The 21,990-nt window shown below is 33.0% G+C and overlaps 2 protein-coding genes across 4 annotated transcripts; both read right to left on the bottom strand.

The window, feature by feature from the left end:
• Positions 1–1,146: 1,146 nt before the first annotated feature.
• Positions 1,147–8,190, bottom strand: LOC139482223 (tetraspanin-3-like). The gene is made up of 7 exons (XM_071265953.1): positions 7,691–8,190; positions 5,668–5,859; positions 4,362–4,436; positions 3,482–3,580; positions 3,016–3,198; positions 2,310–2,393; positions 1,147–1,817 (listed from the first exon to the last, which is right to left on the bottom strand). Exons 1-7 carry the CDS (start codon positions 7,769–7,771, stop codon positions 1,758–1,760), a joined length of 774 nt encoding a protein of 257 aa, XP_071122054.1. The 5' UTR covers positions 7,772–8,190; the 3' UTR covers positions 1,147–1,757.
• A 1,945-nt stretch (positions 8,191–10,135) lies between these two features.
• On the bottom strand, positions 10,136–21,772 carry LOC139482224 (CD151 antigen-like). 3 transcript variants are annotated; one of them, XM_071265955.1, is made up of 8 exons: positions 21,664–21,772; positions 20,216–20,307; positions 18,859–19,050; positions 17,655–17,729; positions 13,321–13,425; positions 11,552–11,695; positions 11,154–11,237; positions 10,136–10,295 (listed from the first exon to the last, which is right to left on the bottom strand). In XM_071265955.1, exons 2-8 carry the CDS (start codon positions 20,264–20,266, stop codon positions 10,233–10,235), a joined length of 714 nt encoding a protein of 237 aa, XP_071122056.1. In that variant the 5' UTR covers positions 20,267–20,307; positions 21,664–21,772; the 3' UTR covers positions 10,136–10,232. The 3 variants fall into 3 exon arrangements, with proteins under 3 accessions (XP_071122056.1, XP_071122057.1, XP_071122058.1); XM_071265956.1 differs by lacking the exon at positions 21,664–21,772 and adding an exon at positions 20,859–20,882; XM_071265957.1 differs by lacking the exon at positions 20,216–20,307 and having other exon boundaries at positions 21,664–21,752.
• Positions 21,773–21,990: the final 218 nt, after the last annotated feature.

A 21,990-nucleotide genomic window follows, 5' to 3' on the forward strand; every position in this document is an offset into this window, starting at 1 on the left:
GTCAAACTAAGATTTAACCTCAAACTAATTGCAACAGAAAATGTTTTAGTTATAATTATTACCATGATGCCCTTATGATGGACATTTTTCTGTGTATATTTGGGGTATAATGCTAAAGATTAAAACTTAAAAATCTTCTGTTGCAATTACTTTCAGGTTAGGGTCAAATTTATGCTAGATTGACTGGACTACTTATACACAACGCTTATTACTTAATGTGGGAGGATTTTTTAGATTACTTAGGAACTTTAAAAATTACTATGCCAAATATGTGTACACCAAATACGTGTACACATATGGTTTGGAACATATATCAATGATCTTATTAGCATACTTAATGTAAACCTATTTCAATCTTAAAACAACTAGGGGACAGAACTCGCTAGTCCTTCAGTGTTGCATCAAATGTTTTAATTGGAACAACACTGACTATCAAGTCATTGTAATAGGAACAACACTGACAATCAAGTCATTGTAACTGGAACAACACTGACAATCAAGTCATTGTTACTGGAACAACACTGACAATCAAGTCATTGTAACTGAAACAACACTGACAAGCAAGTCATTGTAACTGGAACAACACTGACTATTAAGTCACCTTTATAGGAACAACACTGACTATCAAGTCACCGTTATAGGAACAACACTGATTATCAAGTCATTGTAATAGGAACAACACTGACAATCAAGTCATTGTTACTGGAACAACACTGACAATCAAGTCATTGTAACTGAAACAACACTGACAATCAAGTCATTGTAACTGGAACAACACTGACTATTAAGTCACCATTATAGGAACAACACTGACAATCAAGTCATTGTAATAGGAACAACACTGACAATCAAGTCATTGTTACTGGAACAACACTGACAATCAAGTCATTGTAACTGAAAAAACACTGACAATCAAGTCATTGTAACTTGAACACCACTGACTATTAAGTCACCTTTATAGGAACAACACTGACTATCAAGTCACCGTTATAGGAACAACACTGATTATCAAGTCATTGTAATAGGAACAACACTGACAATAATGTCATTGTAACTGGTACAAAATTAGTATTGGTTTCCGACCTTTCCATAACAGAAAAAAAGTCATAAAACGTATCACAACCAAAAATTTATGTCAACAGCTATCTAAAAGACACATATATCATATAATGGATGAATATTATGCAAGCCATGTAAGATCTACATTTTTTTTTTGCATAAGATAGATGGTTTTTACTAAAAATACAAATAGGTAGATAGTGATTTTCTGGCATATCAAATTTTACATTCAAATTGGTTCTATATTTTTTGTGGTGATTTAAACAAAAATATTGTCTAAAACGAACTCAATTGTTCTCAATGCTCCATGCAACTGTTGAAGCTCAAGCTCGTTTAACGTCAGTCATTATAATATAATCATAAGAGCTTTTGTTAGGATACACTGAGCTTGCCCGAAGCTCGCTCTTAACAATATATATAGAAACAAATCAGAACATCCTGCAACGGTTTACTATGGCCTGGCATCAAATTAGAGTAACGTATGCTAATGATGTGTAACGTTTTGTAATTTTTAAAAGCCAAGTAATGATAATATCTGCTAATACATTGACTAAAAATAGGTCTTTATATGTAGGATTTTCCAATTTCACTCCATGATTCTCTATTGTCCCCAAACTTCACAGTATGTAGATGAACGGATGATATAATACGTGTAATTGTTTTGATCTAACAGTGATTGGCATTGGAGTTTCGTTGTGTCATCTTCTTGTATCTTTCATAGCTTTATAAAAACAACAGCATAATACCATTCCAAGTATCTGAAAAGTAAATAAAAAAAAAATCGACATTTTTTTATCAAAACTTTTAATGACATAATAAGACAATCATGCAAAGAAATTACATATAATCGGAGCTAATCAGAAATCTTTCATATACTAATTAGAAACCTATCTAAATGCAAATACCTTATAGAACATGAACCCTTATTCAACAAAAAGAATAAAAGAGAACTGCTCAAAATAATGACGCTTTCCAGAATCATTGGCAATTTAAAAATATATTTTGAAACAGAACTAAACACATTTATTCAAAAACCAGTTATTGGTATGACACGAGTTATGTTCTTCTCATTTATGTTATGATGGTATGATACTAAACCTTTAATGGGAAGGATTGTGCCTTAATTATTCCATTCATTGGTATTTCTATTTTTTTTCAATAAATTTGTCAATACATGTATAGGAATCAAATCAAAGGTATGCAAAAGTCAATGCAGTCTAATATTCTTGGCAAAATAATGTATTACAAACCTGCACAGAACTCATTGCAAAACAGGTCCATCCAAAAATTAGCATATTGCTTTGCATCCAGTTTTCAAGGGCAGTATGACAACCCTGAAATAAATTGTAATTTATTAAGCAAAGTCAATGCAAATATCACAGTATATATGCTAACCGGAAAACACCAAACTGTTTTATTTGGAAATTCCTATAATATCTATATTATTCAGGTAAAGAATTGACAAAATAATGTGCAGTATATTATAGCAAGATTTTTAAAAAAAGAAGACAACAGAAATTCAAAGGAAAATGACAAATAAACATACATCAAGATTACTAGTGTAGTATAGATATATTCCATCAAGATTACTAGTGTAGTATAGATATATTCCATCAAGATTACTAGTGTAGTATAGATATATTCCATCAAGATTACTAGTGTAGTATAGATATATTCCATCAAGATTACTAGTGTAGTATAGATATATTCCATTTTATGTATGTGTTGTCTCTTAGTCTGTGTATATATATTTTTTTATCATATACAGTATTCGAGTGAATCGATATTTGTGGACAATGACTCCCAAAAAAAATCCCGAAAATAACAAGCTTGCTTATAACTTTATGACTTTGTACAAATGAGAAACTCTTAACAAACGATTAAACAGGAGACCCACAATAACTAATAATTTGATGGCGCTATAAAATTGTAAACATACAAAGAACTAGCACATACCTTTGTATATATCTGTGTTAAATCACGTGGTACTTTATTTCCAACATTGCATGAAATACCGGCTGTATCTCGACAACAGCTGACTGGAACCGTCTCTCTCCCTCTTGCTACAGCTAGACTGATATCTGTATAGTAACGATAGTATTGCCAGTCACTGTATTTATGAAGACCACAACAGTTCAGCTGAAATTGTTAGAATAATTATTAGAATTGATTATTGAAATTACCACCATTCATATCAGATTAAAATTATATTCTGTATATTTAGTATGGATGGATGATATAACGAGGGATGAAGCATTTAATTTGAAATGAGAGTCTCCAGGAAATCAAAATAGTGGTGGTACCTCGCGCGAATCAATAACTGAATATCTACTATTATGCCAACTGTAAAATCAACCATTGTACGTATAACATCAAACTTTCAATCGGTGGTATATTTAGATTAAGTGTATTATGTACTTACTTCTCTTTGTATGCTGTTGATTACATCAGAATGTTCTGTGTTGTAGTGATACTGGTATTTCATACTATACTCTAATCTCATTTCCATGGACGACGAAACCTAAAGCAATACATAAAATTCATAATATATTCTTCGATTATTGTATTTATCTTCTTTATTTTTTTCTCTCTACCCTTCTGTTTACGTGGTTTATATTTTATTTGAAAGATGTTATATTATTTGCATAAAAATGGCTATGATGAATATTCATAATCGTGCTTTGAAATGGGAAGTTTTGGATCATAACTTGATATGAAAGATATTTTGAGAATGAGAAATTTATCCAATGACGGTGACATGATCAGTATTTAGTATTCCGTGAAAGTTAACTTAGTATCATTTTTCCATACACTCATCATTAATATCATAGTCTTTGGATATGGATAAAGGGCAGAAGTAAATTAGGAATACATTCGCCGTGATCCAGGCTGATAACATAGATTCGGGTATCAGCCAATGTACCAAGAAAACAAATACATGGATGTTTTATATCCCACATTCAACTTTTTTGTAGTTCTTTTACCACTTCCCATTTTTTTCTCTTCTTTCCCACAAATCCCTTTGTTTTAACCTACACAATAACTGCCCCATAGGCTATATCTCGTGGCATCCCACTCCAAGATGTCCCAACAAATGACTAACGTAAGCATTGTAATGAGTAATACCGTACGTAACAGTAATACGTTTCGAAAGCCTTAATTGCCGATTTTGTCATTATTTTCTTATTATGAAACGATTAAGTGCAGATATAAGATCTTAATGCATTAAGGTGGATCGGAAGTTTTACTGCCGTTAACTAGATTGTTTGTTGATGTCAAAACTCTGTCATCTAAACACGTACCTTGTCATAAACTAAGAATGACTTTACAGTTGAGAAGACTTCACACCCAAATGCAATCAATACAAAAGTGAAAAACTGAAATACAAGAAAGAAGAAATTTAACGACAAATCTTAACAGATTTAAATTACTCAAAATCAATTTTCCTTTGTACTCTGGGGACTCACTTACTCATAACTATAAAATATTTGATATTTTGGTAACTTAATTATTTTTGGAGTATTTACTTGCACGAGAGGTGCATAGCGTTTCTGGATGATTTCTCTTACAGTTTGAATGCTGTTTTTGGATATCGTTGAACTTTTCATTTTTGGAGGATATATACTTGCATAAAAGGTGCAAAGGGTTTCCGGATAGCTCAACCTACAGTGCATCATAGACCTATGTGCTCCCATTCTCAACTTTTTGTATTTTGAAATAACACTTTGTATCTGCTGGGGCAACATTTTTGTCTTCCGACACACTTACATATGTAAAACGAAGTCCTACATTGAGTTTGTTATAATACTATTACTTCAGAGAAGAGTGTAGGGGCATCACTTTGTCTAGTTTTTTATGTTAACTTTCACCCTTGATCCATGTGTATACTAGCTTTTTTTTAACGATTTTAAAAATGTAATCGCCACCATTTTGATTATTGTGTTCAGTAAGTACACCGTTCTCCATATTTAGTATGGAAATTTTGACAATTTTTTCTTAGCAAAGAGGAATTTTATTAAAATTGATTGATTCATAACTGCAAGCGCTAGTCGGATTTAGGGAGGGGACAGTGTCTTCTGTAGAAAAAAGGTTTACTGAAGCATGACTTGAGTGGGACCCTCTAAGGCAGTAAGTGGCCTGTATGAAAATTTCTGGATTCGGAACTGAGTCTACGTGTAGCACATGCATATTAAGCCGTTAGTTTTCTCGTTTGAATTGTTTTACATTTGTCATGTCGGGACCTTTTTTTTATGGCAGACTATACAGTTTTGTCATGTCGGGACCTTTTTTATGGCTGACTATGCAGTATGGGGTTTGCTTATTGTACGCCAAGTGAACTATATTTTTTTAATTTCGTGTCATTGGCAATCATACCTCACTTTATTTTTTTTTTTATATATTCAGAACGTTGACATGTAATTTGGATATGATCAGTCGTTTAAATATCGCTTGCTTAGTAAAAAAAACCCAGCAAATACCAACTGTGACGCTCCAGTTGGGATCTGATACACGGCCTTCCAAATTCGAAGCAAAGACGCTTCCAAAGGACCACAGAGGCGTTCCAAAGCACAATTATGCCTCTTTTTGAAGCATTGATAAACAACTTACGAAAGATATCATACACCTGTTATCGTTGATGGCACCTAAACACCCGATGATCCCAAACATAGTAACCGCTACCCCTGCTGCCATAACAACGTAAGCAGGAATAATGTATAATCCTTTGTCCACTACCGGGGAGTATATCTTTATATTCAACATATACCACGTCCCCAGGCTTAACATGCCAGGTCCTGTGAACTAAAAATAATTGCTGGTTGAAATATAATATAGACAATTCATAATACATGGCTTTCTTAAACCCATACGGGTGTATCTTATATCACATAAGATTTCACAGCATACATTACGTAAATCTTGAAAAAAGGCAAATATTTTTAAGAAAAGGTCGTTCAGTGTCCGTTAGGACCCTTTACTCAATTTACGACTTTATTGGTCTCTTTCGTGGTTCTGTTCACCTTTTTATAATTAAATTTTTGGACGTTCTCGTACCATTTTATTATATATAGCTTGTAATATGGAGACAAATTTATTTTTTTAACATAATTCCACAAAAAAAAAAAAAAAATTGATTTAGCATTTTTAAAAAGGCATTTCTATTTTAAACTTGTTACCTTTTATGACAAAAAAACAATCAGAACACGAGAAAATGTTTAAGCATATTTAATATACCATCAATGTTTTGTATCTGAAACCAGCCTACCCACAAAAGTAGACATCTTAAAAACGTGTAAGAGACACTGAGTCAAACATATATAATATCTAATAGCCTGGCTCCATGTGCAAACTCAGTCCATATATGAAGAAGTTCTGAATACTTCAGATCAGTTTTTAGATTTATTTAAGATGCAATACAGAGACAGTTCTTTCTTTACACATATTACTGACTACCACCTCTATATTTGCTGACTTAACGGGATTCATTAGAAGCCTAGGAAGTCTATCGAATGTGTTGAGGACTTACTATGGATCTGTACGTTTTGAAATGTCAAACTTCTTTATGTTATATAAACAGTACTTTAGATTTAAATAGACTTCATACAACACCCTATCTTTTAACCGGTATATAAACAGTTTGACGTGTTTGTCCTCCTGGGAGCTATGTATACTCATAAATTATATAAACACTGAGACTAAAATGGAGTTGCCAGGCGTCACTGAAACATCAGTATAGGCACCCTTTTGCATATTCATCAAAGAAAAAAAAAGAAAAAGAAAATAATGATAATTAAGCAGCTATTATTTGAATTTGCATATATGCAAACATATATTCAATATTATAGTTTCTATTTTCAAATCATGTCTGTTATTGAACGATATGGACAGTAAGCTTCGCAAAGTTTAACATTTAGCGGTGAAAATTGTTGCATGTAGAATGTGAACAATTAAATTTCTTCGAATGGTCTCAATACCGGAAAGTTCATCTGGTGTACTTGAGTGTTTGTTCTCAATTTGTATCAGAATCAACGTTAGCTTTGTTCTCTTTGCCTTTCGGTGCTTGTCGTATATTGCTAATTTGCTTCTGATTTTTGGCTGCATTACGAGGGGTCAGAACATTGATACCATACAATCTTCATAGAACTTGGTATGCATGGCTTTGCAGGTTGACATGCTATGGCAGCAGTTTCAATCATGAGTCGTCTTGAATCCTCAATTTTACAGAAGAATTCAAGTCTTTGAATTTACAATTTGAAAGAACAATAAATTAAACATTTTTTCACAAACATTATTGCTGTCATTTTATTGTCTCCATTAAAAAAAAATCAAAATTCTGACATCTTTTGGACGAGGACTGTTATGAACAATTTCACTAAATTTGTTTCGTTTGTAGGGTATAAATCAAAAAGTGTCAGAACATTCTGTGTTTGAAAGTTTATATCAAGTAGAGTTCAACATTTTTTTAAAAATAAATATCGCTTCGTGTTGCTGTTTAGGTTATAGCTTCACTTTCAACGTTGTTCTTCGTTTTTTTGTTTTGTTAAGTAGGTGATTTTTATAATTGCATGTTATCCTTCTCAATATAATAACTTTTGACATTTACTTGTTAGTTTAGATTATTATAGATACTTACCCAAAAGAATACGTTGAAGAAGATGACAGACCTCTTCACACACTTATAACTACAACACCCTGTCATGATGATATCAATCATATCTCTAAACGAACGAATTTAAAAAGTATTGCAATAAATCTCAAATTCCTTCAAAACAAATATCACAACATATCAAATTCCAGGAGAAACACAGTTTTTGAGGATGTCCTTATTATTGCTGTTTGTCGAAGAGATTCATTCTTTCTGCTTAAAACATTGGCACAATATTCATATAAGATTAGGAGAGAGGGAAAAAATAAAGTATTTCAATACTAATTGGTTCTCGAACCAAAACACTGAACGAACAATATTGTTTTAATGAATAGACATTTTGCTTTATAAATGCAAACTTTTAGTGCTTCCTTGTACGTAAAAAAAGAAGGATTTTTTCGCCGAAAACACATAAATTTTTAAACACTTTTGTACAATGTTGATTCATTTAAGATCCATTTGGATGTCATTTAAAAGAGATACATCCCACCACGTCAGATAATTCGCAGGTAATGACATTTTGTTTAACTTGTCAACACTGAACACTCAATGAAAATCATCCACTTTCCAAATAAAGTGAGTCTTGATAATTTTAAGGCCAGTCAACAAAAAAACGACCATAAAGCTTTCAATTTTTTAGATGTTTGCCAATGGTTTCTTTATATATCACATTAATGGAAATTATGTATATTAATTATATATTGTCTTCAATAATTTACGTTTGTCACCGTAAGCTCTACTGTCAATGAAATTGCTATATCACACATGCTTCTGTTGTACGGTCTCGCAAAAACGAAACCAATGCCGTTCCGGTTGTGCAGTTAAAACATTTGGATTTTTAAATACGATAAAAGTTTTTTTCTGTATGGTTTGTTTGATATTAACTTTAGATGACCAAGTATTTAGATAGGTTTAGGTATAATTTTGAACTGCCTCTATGGGCTGGGTCGCTTAGTTCGTTTGTTTGGCAAGGACATCTGTCACATGTTGGCTATGAACCCTCATAAGACATACTGAAAGTGTACTGTACAAATGTTTATTTATAACAATTCTTCTAAAATGTGACAAAGGGAGTGATGTTACCTTTCGATTGCGAGGCTCCAAGGTCTTAGAAACAAAAATAAATATTCATAAAAATTCTGAACACGGCAGAATACATTAACTTGCTGTGGCCTATTAAAGTTGTTGCACGTTATCTTTTAAAATGTTTTAATGAATTGTTTATACGAATAAGGCGAGGACAGATTAAAATTATCCGAACCAGATTAAGTATTAGGCACTTGTATAGATATAAATGATTCTGCTGTTAGATATTGTATGCATTGGACACTATTGTGAATGAGGTATACTAGTGTTCATGTACTTGACCTATCGTACAAACTTGTGCATAGACATACACATAAAGACTTTAATTAAGATCGGTACATATATGAATCAAAGAACTTAAGCTGTATAGAGCAATCTGATTCAAAACCTAAAAAGAAAGGTTATGAGGTACATAAAAGGCGTGTATATATCTTCTGTAAAACTATATAGTATCTTAATACCTAAGACAAATCACTTTCGTTTCATTTCGGTCTTGTTCTGGCCTAAGTTGATATAAGATATAATACTCCACATCTATTTTCACAAATGAATGCTTTGTCCATTTTTAGTACATAGGCGTACATTGTAACGAACACTGCACACCATTTGGTGGACTTTTCCATAACTTTTATTTTCACACTAAAGAGAAATAAGAAAAGGTAGTATGTGTGCTAATGACACAACTTTCTATCCGTTAAGTTGGCTTACAACGAACAGCAAGCTATAAAGGGTCCAAAAATGACTAGTGTAAATCAATTCAAACAGGAATACGAAGGGTCTACTCTATAAGAAAAACTTGAAATGAGAAACACTTATGAACCACATCAACAAACGACAAACACTGAACAACAGCCTTAAAAATTCTCAGACCAGAACCTTACAATTCATTTATTTCCCTGAATACCAATTGAAATATTTAACACTGTACATAAGAAATTATAAATCCACCAATCTAAACAACGTGTTTAACCTCGCCACATTCTGTATGTACCTATCCCGAGTCAGGAGCCTGCAATTCTTTGGTTTTCGTTAGTTCATGTCTGTCATATTTGTTTTTTCTGTAATTTGTTATGCTATAAATTAGGCAGCTAGTTTTTTCCATTTAATTGTTTCATATTTTTCATGTCGAGGCCTGTAATAGCCGACTACACGTACAGAATGTTTCTCTTTGTTGAAGGTACTTTTAAATTAATTATTTACACCCACTTCTTTTGAACTTAGTTGTCTCATTGGCAATCATACGTACCACGTCTCCTTTATTTTTACAATGTACGCAATTGTGTATTAAAGTTAAAATCTTAAAGAATGGTACCAACAACCACACATATTAATTATTCAAGTAAAAAGTATAGGAATCAAATTTTAATGACATAACAAGTAAATCAATAGTACAAACATAATATGAAAAATATCCTAATTATAACAGATATATTTTAAAAATTATCTAAACATAGTTGTCGTCGCCAGCTTGTTTTATCAGACACAGAGAAAACACCATTCCTAGTATCTGAAAGGGAAAAAATGTTGTATAAGTTGATTGACAACATATTTGTTACGTTTGATGGACGTGTTTTTCAACATACTGTCAGCATTCCCGTAGGAACCGATTGTGCTCCTCTTCTTGCCGACTTGTTCCTTTATTCTTATGAGGCGGACTTCATACGAAAACTTCTTAGGAAGGAAGAAAAAAAGTTAGCAATATGTTTTAACTTCGTTTTTCGATGATCTTTAAAATTTTCAAAATTTGATGACTTTGTTGAAGCACCTGAGATCATCCCCAGTTGTAGGTTGGGTTCGTGTTGCCTAGTCTTTAGTTTTCTATGTGTTGTGTATCGTGTACTATTATTTGTTAGCCCATTTAGTGTTCGTGAGTTTGCCTTGATATACTGACGTCTACGCTAAAAGAGCAGAATTTCATGGCTCTCCCGTTTAACACAATGAATATCTTTTATTAAGTTTGCGAATTTTTAAAACAGTGACACATCATTAGCACTGATTCCTTTCCAAATGATATGCAGGTAGATGGAAATAATTTCATATGATCGGTCGCTTCCGATGTCGGACTTGAACATCGTCCTATCTTATTTTTTATCACTTAAAAATTGTGCAAAATAAGACTGGAATTTACATTTTTTTCAGACGGACCATTTTTTCCCAACCCGTTATATACTCAAAGTTTGAATCACGCTTACATTTCGTCTGTATGGTATTCCACATACAAAGACAATCGTAAAATATGCAACTTTTTTTCAATTTACTTGACTCATAAAATTAATATTTGTTAAAATATCACGTTGACATTTGTTTTCTAAAAAAAAAAATAACCCAATGATATGCTTGCCAATACCATATTTAAAGAATTTACCTGAAATAAGGCAACGGCTATTGCTACACAAAGTAAATAAATAAGGTTACCAGTCATCCAGTTTGACAGTGCGTCTACACAACCCTACAAACAGAAACTAAGATTGTTACATAGAGACTTAGAAATTATTTTTTAAATAGTCAACGAATTTGAAAAAAAATATGAATTAGTACGATCTTGTGACTATTGCAAAAAGAAATGAGAAAGATATTTCGTAACCAACTTAGTTTTAAAAGAGTATGTAACCAATTTGAAGCATTATTTGCTTCAGTCACAGTACTTAAATTCACACATACATAAGGTGTTATACAATGCCAGGAGAAAGCAACATAAAAAAGAAAGTTCACAAAGATATATACAACTAGAGGTCCCCATATGCCCTAAAAAAATAGGCATACTTCATCATAGATATTAGTACTGTTGTACGCAGTGTTACAGGAAGGCTGGTTCTGGTTTCTACAACATGATACGGGAACAGCGGCACTCGTGAAAGCTGTGGCATTATCCCAGTCTTGTGGTTCCTCAAAGCCACAACATTTGAACTGAAAAAGACCAAAAACAAAAGTTACCAAACAACAAGTTTTTATACTTGTCAAATTCCGTTTCGTAATACAGATTATCAATTGATATAATAAGCAAGTTCGAACGGATGAAAGTCTGGAAATTATGATTGACATTTGATAAATATTGTATGTTGAAGAATCAAATATATTCGAGGTTGAACGATGAGTAGATTTGTTTACACCCTCGTAATTTTCTAACACTTTCGAACTCTTATGAGTTGTTGTAAGCCAAGAGTTCAAAGTTTGTCACCCTTCCTTCACGGGGCATCTGGTTTGACGCCGCCATTTTTAATAGACGTGACCTAGATTGCATTTCTTTCTAACAAAAACAATACAAACGGTTCAGCGAGCACACTTTCAGATCATTTGTTTCTTACATACGTTTGCAAAGTTTGCATAAACTTTGATAAACTATACATTCGCTGAAAATGCGTCTACAGTTTGCCGATCGTAGTTTGTTTGTACAAACTCTGCATTTCTTTCTACATTTAACATTGAATCAATCATCTAAACATATTTTTTTCACTAAAAATATTGATTCCGACAAAAGAAAAAGAGGTATAATCCCGATTGTCATATCTCACAATAATGTCACAAATCACTCAAAGGAAATTTTGGAATTGCCCTCCTTTTTTTTATTGCTGCTATTTTCATTAAAACGTTTTTATCATCACGTGCACTTTTCATACATTCATCTGAACAAGACGATGAACTGACAATTATATTATATAGGAATAGATGAGCGATGTCCTGTATGTCTGAAACATCTTCTACCGAAGCTATTTCTCGCAAAGCAATATGAATGTTTGACAGTTCAAATAGGATCATTAAACACTGATTAATCGATGCATGTGTTTCTACTTTTGTAACCTTAAACAAACTGTAACATTCAGCACACAACGTTTACAAAATCTTGGTTAGAAAGAAATACACTCTGTGTAACTAACAATACATCCAACACAGTTAAATGAACGCTCATCTTTATCATGGGGTTTTCTGCCGAATTTAAAAAATCCATGTGATCATATTTTGATACTCACTCAACAATCACTATTGGTCAGTTTCAAATGCACTGGTATGCCTCCGGCGAAGACAACAGGGGCGTTCGTCCCATTTTTTCCATCGCGTAACTTAAGTTTGCATCATGCAAATTTTATGAACGTCATACACAATACCAAGAATCAAAATAAGCAGACCGTGTTCGAATTTGGGCAATGAGTCACTTACCACTTCAGTTATGCCCCTTATATATCTTGGAAAACTGAAAATCTTTTCGTTTCTGCAGTCTAACTATCATTAACGTTTGTCCATCTACATTTCATGAAGTTTATAGATAATGCTAAGAACCACTGCATACAGACGTTCGGATTTGGGTTGTGGGTCATTTACCGTTTTGGAGTTATGCCCATTTTTAACTTGCAAAATTACAAAGCTTGAGCGGGGGTATTCGTGTTCCAAGACACATTCTTCTTTTACAAAAAAAATGTAATATTTTTATTACCTGTGCTAATTAACTACTTTTATTCAAACTGCAAAATCATGTGACCACCACAGATGTCCGAGTTAAACAACAGAAAATACAAGTCTCCAATTACAACTGTTACCTGTTGCTGAAGTTTATCCACAGACTTGGTTACCAGTTCATAATGAGGATCTCCATACTTTGTCATCATGGCTGATTCCACGTATGTCGACATAAAAGGTTTTGCCTAAAAATGAAAAGGTCGAAGTATTTTAGTCTATAATATTTCTTTCTCTTGTTACAAAGCATTACATAGTTAGTGATTCTTGTCGTGCTTGCGACTTCTGGATAGTGCTCCTGGCGGTGGCGTTTACAAAATTCTTAAAAGCTTAATATTTTGAAAAGTAGAAGACCTCGATCCTTCATACTTTGTATAAAGATGCCTTATGTTAGTTATGAAGTTTCCGTCTGTCATATGACCAATGTCCTTGACCTCATTTTTCATGGTTCATTGACTACTAGAAAAAAGTTCAGACTTGTTAAAGTATTCTTAATTTCTCTCTTATTATGAGTTATAGGATAACTTTACTTCGACCCCGTATTAAGGATCAGTGAACAAGGTTAAGTTTTGGTGGTCAAGTCCATATCTCAGTTACTATCAGCAAAAGGTGTATTATATTTGGTATATGGAAAGATTGTAAGATGGCATGTGACCTTGACCTCATTTTCATGGTTCAGTGGTTTAAGTTAAAAATATTTTACGCTGTACATATCAATCTGTCATTTTTATTTGACCATAACCTATTTTTTTACAGTTCATTGCTCAGTGTGACGATTTTTCTTTGTCTGTTTGTCTAATAGTATAGGTATAAGCAATAGGTTTACTATATTTGATGTGTAGAATGATTGCACGGTGTATATGGCTGTCTGGCAATTATCATCTGACCATGACCTCATTTTCATGGTTCAATCAAGTTTTTATGATTACTTTTTTTTCTTAGATATTATATACAATCGTTCAACTATATTTAAAGCTTGTAATGATTGTAAGGTGTACATGTCTGTCTGGGATGGTTCATCTGACCTTGATCTCAATTTCATGGTTCATTGACCAACAATGAATTTTCCTGGTTGAGTTTGTATTTTACAAATACTATGTGCAATATTTCGTGTTTGGAATGAATGTAAAGTTCACATGTATTTTCAGTTCGGTTTATCTGACCTTGACCTCATTTTCTATTATCATGTTCAGTATATATGTGAAAGTTGAAGTAAAGTTTATATTTTTGACTATCAACATAAAATCTATTGTCAGTAAAGAAGGCATTCAGCGTATGCACTTGTATTTCCTAGCATGATATGTTTTACATTGTGATAAATTCTCGCCATAATTTGACCTGTTGATACAATTTGAACTGGATTTTTTTTTGTCACTTATTGTTCACTTTTTTTTCTTAAAGTTATATCTCGTCTCTCTGTTTGTAATTTAATTATACCAGCTTTGATAAGTTCTTTACTCTACACAATTATTTTCTTTTGCCTGTGTAAATTATTTTATTTGGCGGCATTATGTTCAAGGTTTTCATCGTTATATCATGTTCATGGCGGCATTATGTTCAAGGTTTTTATCGTTATATCATGTACATGGCTGCATTATGTTCAAGGTTTTCATCGTTATATCATGTACATGGCGGCATTATGTTCAAGGTTTTCATCGTTATATCATGTACATGGCTGCATTATGTTCAAGGTTTTTATCGTTATATCATGTACATGGCGGCATTATGTTCAAGGTTTTCATCGTTATATCATGTACATGGCGGCATTATGTTCAAGGTTTTCATCGTTATATCATGTACATGGCTGCATTATGTTCAAGGTTTTCATCGTTATATCATGTACATGGCTGCATTATGTTCAAGGTTTTCATCGTTATATCATGTACATGGCGGCATTATGTTCAAGGTTTTCATCGTTATATCATGTACATGGCGGCATTATGTTCAAGGATATGATTGAGTTTCTGAAATTGTTTATTTTCTCACCCCTTATGTTATTGATTTCGTATTTGCATTGTGTCATAGATCAAATGTATTCGTTTAGTGTATAACTTGTTTGTTTGTCTTTTAATTGAGTGAAGCCATTTCAATTGATATTTTATAATGGATCTTTCTATGTTGTGATGTTACACTATTGTTCACGATAAGGAACGTAGGTTGGTACCTATCTTTTCAAACGTTTAAACCCGCTGCATTTGTTTGCACCTGTCCTAAGTCAGGAACCTGATGTTCAGTGATTGTCGTTTGTTGGTCGGTTTTTAATATAGTTGATTTTTCCGTTTAAATTGTTTTACACTAGCCATTTTTTTTGGCCCTTTATAGCTTGCTGTTCGGTTTAAACCAAGGCTCCGTATTGAAGACCGTACTTTGACCTAAAATGGTTTAATTTAACAAATTATGACTTAGATCGGGAGTTGTCTCATTCGCACTCATACCACATCTTCTTATATCTATATACAAACTTAGATAAACAAGCTATTAAAGCATAACATTTTAATTTTTCAAATTATCTTTCTTGATCTGAAGTTCCATCCAACTGTCCAAATAAACATTTTCTTTAGTAGGTATCTCAGGGGCTGTCAGCTGTGGTCTTGATACTTTCGATGTGTTTGATGATGGTATTACTTCTCCCGGTAAACTAACATCCATGTATGAGTTGGCTGCCAACATAATAGTCATACTTTGTCTTGTTCTTACACCCTTCGCTGCTTTAGTTCTCAGTCTTCAGTCCTGTGTATCAATTGTACCAGACAATATTTCATCAACGTCTTTTTTTTTTTAATTTTGCACAACATGTATTTATAGCGCTGATTGTCTCCTTTTCGTTGGCCTCTTTTGTTTCTCCTTCTTTCTCCGAAAATTGCGTAAACGATTCGGGTTATCTCTGGTGGAAGGTAAGTCATCGTTGTTGAACTCAACATTATCAAGAAGCGGTGTTTGATTTAGATCTATACAGGGCTTGTTCATTGCCGTTTGACACTTTCTTTCTTCCGTGGAAAGACGTCTGTTCTTATTCTTATTATTTTGTGATATAACTGTCGTGTTACTTAACACTTGATTCAGAACGTAATCCTGGCTCACTAAAAGGTACAACTCTGTTCTTATGAAATAAGTTGCTAAGTCTCTGAACAAACATTTTCAAAGCAATCTCTTTTCTTTGTTGCTTCCTGCCTGAATTACATTTCTTCCCACAATTTGCTCCCATTTTTTATGCTTCAGTGTTTCACGTCCTTAATCTTGCAACAGAGCTTTGCGCGATCCCGAAATGCTCTCTGTTGCTGCACGATTGTAACTTGACTATAGAGGGTGCGCATGCTTGTTGAAGAATGTACGGACAACGTCTAAAGGTACAGGGGAAAAGATTCTGTGACAAAATTAGTAGTGTTTAATTAAAACAAATATTTCTTTTTTTATAATATTATAATCATAATACAATTTAGATAGAAACAAGTATACTCCCGTCCATTAATCATTAAACAAACAAACAAAAATACAAAAAAATATATGAAAACATTGAAGATACTTTTTTGAAAAATTTAACTTTTTTTTTAATTTCGGCTAAGATACAACGTCTAACTATAGAAGAAGAATATTTTATACCAATTAAGGGCCCGAATGGCATAAACATTCGACATGTCATTTTAGAAATCGGATATCAATCAGCTTTCAATAAAACTTTGTGATGTGAAATTTCTTAAGTAAATATTTTCAAGCAGCTCAAGCTTTTTTTAAAACACAATGCAAGTGTGACTGATAATTGGTTAACACATATATAAAAATATATGTACATATAAATAAATATAAGTCTATGTATATCAAATTATATACTAGTATTACTTTGATAAGTAAATTTAGTAATATACGTTGCGGAACATATTGACTTTATACCTTTTATTCCTCTATTAAAGAGCTTTCGAATGAGGTATAAGGTATATCTCTAATTAGGGACTGAAAATTGAATAAAAAAGTTTCTATATAACATGCAAGAGCAAAAGTTGAAATTTTACTAATTTTCTCAAAAGAAATTGTACTTAATCGGCTATGAAACATCCAGTGAATGAAGTGCACACAGAAACTTGTTTTATGAAATTAATGACATTAGAATTAGAGAAAGACATTTGTACTTAAAGTATGTGTGAGGTCCTGCGATTGTATTATAGCTGCAACCACGTTATGAACTCCCTACATGCGTTTTAAAAGGAAATCCAGTAAAGCAGTAAACAGGAGGTTAACAGCCGTTATTTCAGGAGAAACTAACCGCTAATTTGTCTAACTAATACGGTTAGTTGTTTATCTACTATACATTATAGGGACAAGAAAAACTTTGTTATTCAGCCAAACAAGTACATGCGGTTTCATTCGCTACTGTCTGTAGCAGTCCTTCATTGAATTTGTAAATGATAACTGATATTATTACCTGATCATAGAACAGTGAACCAAGAACAGCAGCAGCCGCCTCCATCATGAATATAAACAACATAAATGTAAAATACTGAAATAAAAACATAACAAATCATTAGTTGTATATTACGGAAACATTTTAGCGTCACACAATTTTTCTTTTAATATTTTCCCTATGTTTGCATTTTAATCCTTTACGAAATATCGCTTTTTTTTAAAACCTGTTTGGTATCTAAATTGCATACTGAAACTTTCTACTTTTGTCTTCATTTTAGGACAAGCATGTTTTGTCCAAATAGAATATCACGTGGGAGAGGTTGACAGTCTCGCACAATACTAGAGCATTACGTTGGTATACTAAATAGAATATTACGTGGGAGAGGTTGACAGTCTCGCACAATACTAGAGCATTACATTGGCAGACTAAATAGAATATCACGTGAGAGAGGTTAACAGTCTCGCACAATACTAGACCATTACATTGGTAGACTAAATAGAATATCACGTGGGAGAGGTTGACAGTCTCGCACAATACTAGAGACTAAATAGAATATCACGTGGGAGAGGTTGACAGTCTCGCACAATACTAGAGCATTACATTGGCAGACTAAATAGAATATCACGTGTGAGAGGTTGACAGTCTCGCACAATACTAGAGCATTACATTGGCAGACTAAATAGAATATCACGTGGGAGAGGTTGACAGTCTCGCACAATACTAGAGCATTACATTGGCAGACTAAATAAACGATACACAAGTCTACATGAGATATGTAGGTCCAGCATGGTCCAACATACGACATTTAGGGGTCGACAGGCGACCTTACGATCTGACGTATGCGTTTCATTTGAAAGGACCTGTGACCTTTGAAAATATTCAAGACCGATAATTAGATTAAATTAGAAATGTACTTTGGTACCGAATTATATAACGTGACCTTTTGACCTAAAAAATGTACGTTCTGTACAGGAGACCCAAATTAAAAAACACAACTTCATAAAATGCATAATAGCAATTAAATCTTTGACTCTATTACAGTAATGTTCATTGCTAATTACCTTTAAAAAAATACTACATCCATTCAAATAGAGTAATTTTTTCTACTGAAAAATGACATTAAAAAACAATATTTACTCAACTTGGAAAGTCTTGTGTGTTTCCCAAATTTTATAACACCACATTACATGCAGTAATTTCTGAATATTTTTTATATACAGACCAGACCAAGCAGAACTCGATTCTCTTGCAATGCTCCTAAACATCCCACCAACGAAATCAGCAATACAACACCTCCTGCCGCAATAAGTATATAAGCAGCAATAGGAACCATAGACTTTCCAAGTAATTCATCGAATTGAACCATATCTATACGGATCCATACTCCTATACCTAAAACTCCTAGTCCACAGAGCTGAAATAAACATATAATAACATTTACAACGAAGAAATATATATATAGCCTTCTCACAAAAAACTTTTTGACATGTTTAGTATATTTTTTCAAGTTAATAACATTAATCCAATATTTAAGGCCTATAACTACAAAAATAGGTTGGTTTAGTGTAAATACATTTTCCAAAACATACGTTTTCACTCGAATCTAAACATTTTCGGAAAGTATATATATAATTCGGTTGCTTCCCGTAAAATATGACAGGAGAAGTGGATTTAAGATGACATATTTATAAAGTATAACGTATAGTTGTTTGGTTATCTGTTCGTGTAGTCGTGCAGTTCAAGCTGAAATAAAGCATAGGCGGATCCAGAGGGGGTTCCTTGGGGCCCGGCCCCCTTTTTGTTGGGAAAATAAGCTTTATTATATAGGGTATCACTGAAGCATGACAGGAGCGGGTCATCTCCTCTCCTTTAGGTCAATCAGCGGCCCCTCTTATGAAAAGTTCTGGATCCACCATTGAACCGTTACCCATTGCTTTTCAAATTCTAAATGTTGTTAATGGTTACAAATACAAATAAAGGTCAAGTGACGAATTTCAAATTTGCCATTCCGGAGTTATGTTCTTCGATAGATTGGATAATGGTACATTTATATATAGTTTCTGTGTAATAACTTGTTAACCGTTCAATCAATGGTTTTCAAATTAAAAATATATTTGTTCATGACATTAAAGATGTCAAGTTCAATAACGACGATTTAACTCTTTTAGTTCAGGACTTGTATAAATATACTCTTTAATTGATTTGAAAAGGCACATTATGTGTTGTTTTGGGCAAAAAATTGAGATTTGGATTTACAGTTCAGGATGTTTTGTCATCGATTGAATTATAAGCTCATGTCTTGGCACAGGCACATACAATGATACATAATGTGCCGGGGTCAGTAAACTTAGTCCAAATAATTATGACCTCTGGCAAGGCAAGGCTATTCTAATTTTTTTCTGGGACAGTCCAAATAATTATGACGTCTGGCAAGGCTTTTTTATTTTATTTTTTCAGGGACGGCGTCCTAGAAAAAAAAAAATAGCCTTGCCTTGCCAGACGTCATAATTATTTGGACTAGGTTAAACTATGGTGGAACAGTTCATGTTTAAAAATGATAAATCACACCGTATACTTACCAGAAATAAAATGTTGAATACCAAAACTGTGTTTCGAATACATTTATACATGCTTCCTCGGAGTCTTTCAGCAATGCACTAAATCTATAAAGCTAAAATTTACATACACTTTTACAACTTTGAAATGATTTTGAGACAATTAACATAAATATTAACAGTTATGCCTTTCATGTAGGTAGAATGAAATTCAAAACAGTGTGGCCATTGATTGACACATTAAATTCATCCATTGACTGGGACAATTTAGGTGAACGTTTGTATGTAACGACCACTGCTCACTATGTACTTTTTAAAGACACTTAAACTATGGGGTCACCAAAGGTTCTCAACACCTCAATAAAGTAATTCGAAAAACTAATCAGAAATAACACGATGTTTTGATTTATATCAATTATATAAATCAAAACATAAAGGTTATTCCTGATGAATTTTTTGAATTATTTTATAATTAAAGGCGTTAAGAAACTTTTGGTGACCCCACAGTTTAAATGTCTATCGTAGGTACGTCGTGAACAGTGGTCGTTACAGACAAACGTTCATGTAAATTGTCCCAGTCAATGGATGAATTTAATGTGTCAATCAATGTCCACAGCCACACTGTTTTGAATTTCATTCTAAGTTATAACGAAATGCCTCATAATACCCAAGCAAGCAACAATGAGTTGTGTCGTTGAAGAAGCATTTGAACATCAAAAGGGTGTAATATTTGGGTACTCGGTGCACTTTGGGCACACTGCCGTGACGTTATACCTGTAAGATACCTGTAAGATCGTTGTGGGGCTCATATGGAAGGATCCTATCCTTTTTAGCCCACCCTATTTTGGTACACTTTCAAAACTGATACAATCATCAATCCTGCATGATTTGGTGCAATATTTCACACAATTAAAAAGTTATATAGAAAACTATTTGTGTCCTCATCAATTTCTTAACTGATACATGACTGACTCCCAATGACGGTCTATACTAATTTTAAAGGCTTCCACAGTTTTTGATGAAATAACTTCAACTGGTAGGTTATTCCAATCATTAATAATTCGTTGTGAGAAATGTCTTAATCGAAAAGAAGTGTTACATCTAGGTTTTGCTAATTTCCAATTATGCCCACGGGTATTTGTACTGATGACAGTAAAAAATCTTTCGTAAGATATATCTTCGAATCCTTTTAATATTTTGAAAGCTTGTATCATATCACCTCTTCGCCTTCTGTGAGTTAGGGAAGGTAGTTTAAGTACTTTTAATCTGTCTTCATAGCTTAAATGTCGTATATCAGGAATTAATTTAGTTGCTCTCATCTGCACTTTTTCTACAGCATTAATATCTTTCTTTAAATGCGGATACCATTTATTTATTATACAACATCGCTGTAAGTGGTTAGTCATAAAACAGTACCATGATATGCAACTTAAAGCAGTAAGAAATTTTAGGCTTTGATATTTATGAATTACCAAGGAAGGAAGACTTTTAAATGACTAAGATATTAATCATATATGTCAAACTCCAAAATGCAGACGACGTTTTTTTGCAGACCGGATGCAATAGAAAGAAAAAAGTAAAAAAATCGATAACGTTTATTTGTTTTTACGGAATGATCAAAGAACAGACAAAAAAGCTAACTCGAATAATTCAGCGCCCTCTATCCACTACTATTCTCTCATTAATGGAGTGATCGAAGAGATCGTAATATAACGACTGGATTATTCGGGTTAACAAAAAAGCATAAAAATTTGGACGAGGATCTCAATTTTTGTATAATTTTTTAAGTTTTGAGGCTG

The sequence above is a fragment of the Mytilus edulis genome, chromosome 7 (assembly GCF_963676685.1).
Source record: "Mytilus edulis chromosome 7, xbMytEdul2.2, whole genome shotgun sequence".
NCBI classification, from domain to species: domain Eukaryota; kingdom Metazoa; phylum Mollusca; class Bivalvia; order Mytilida; family Mytilidae; genus Mytilus; species Mytilus edulis.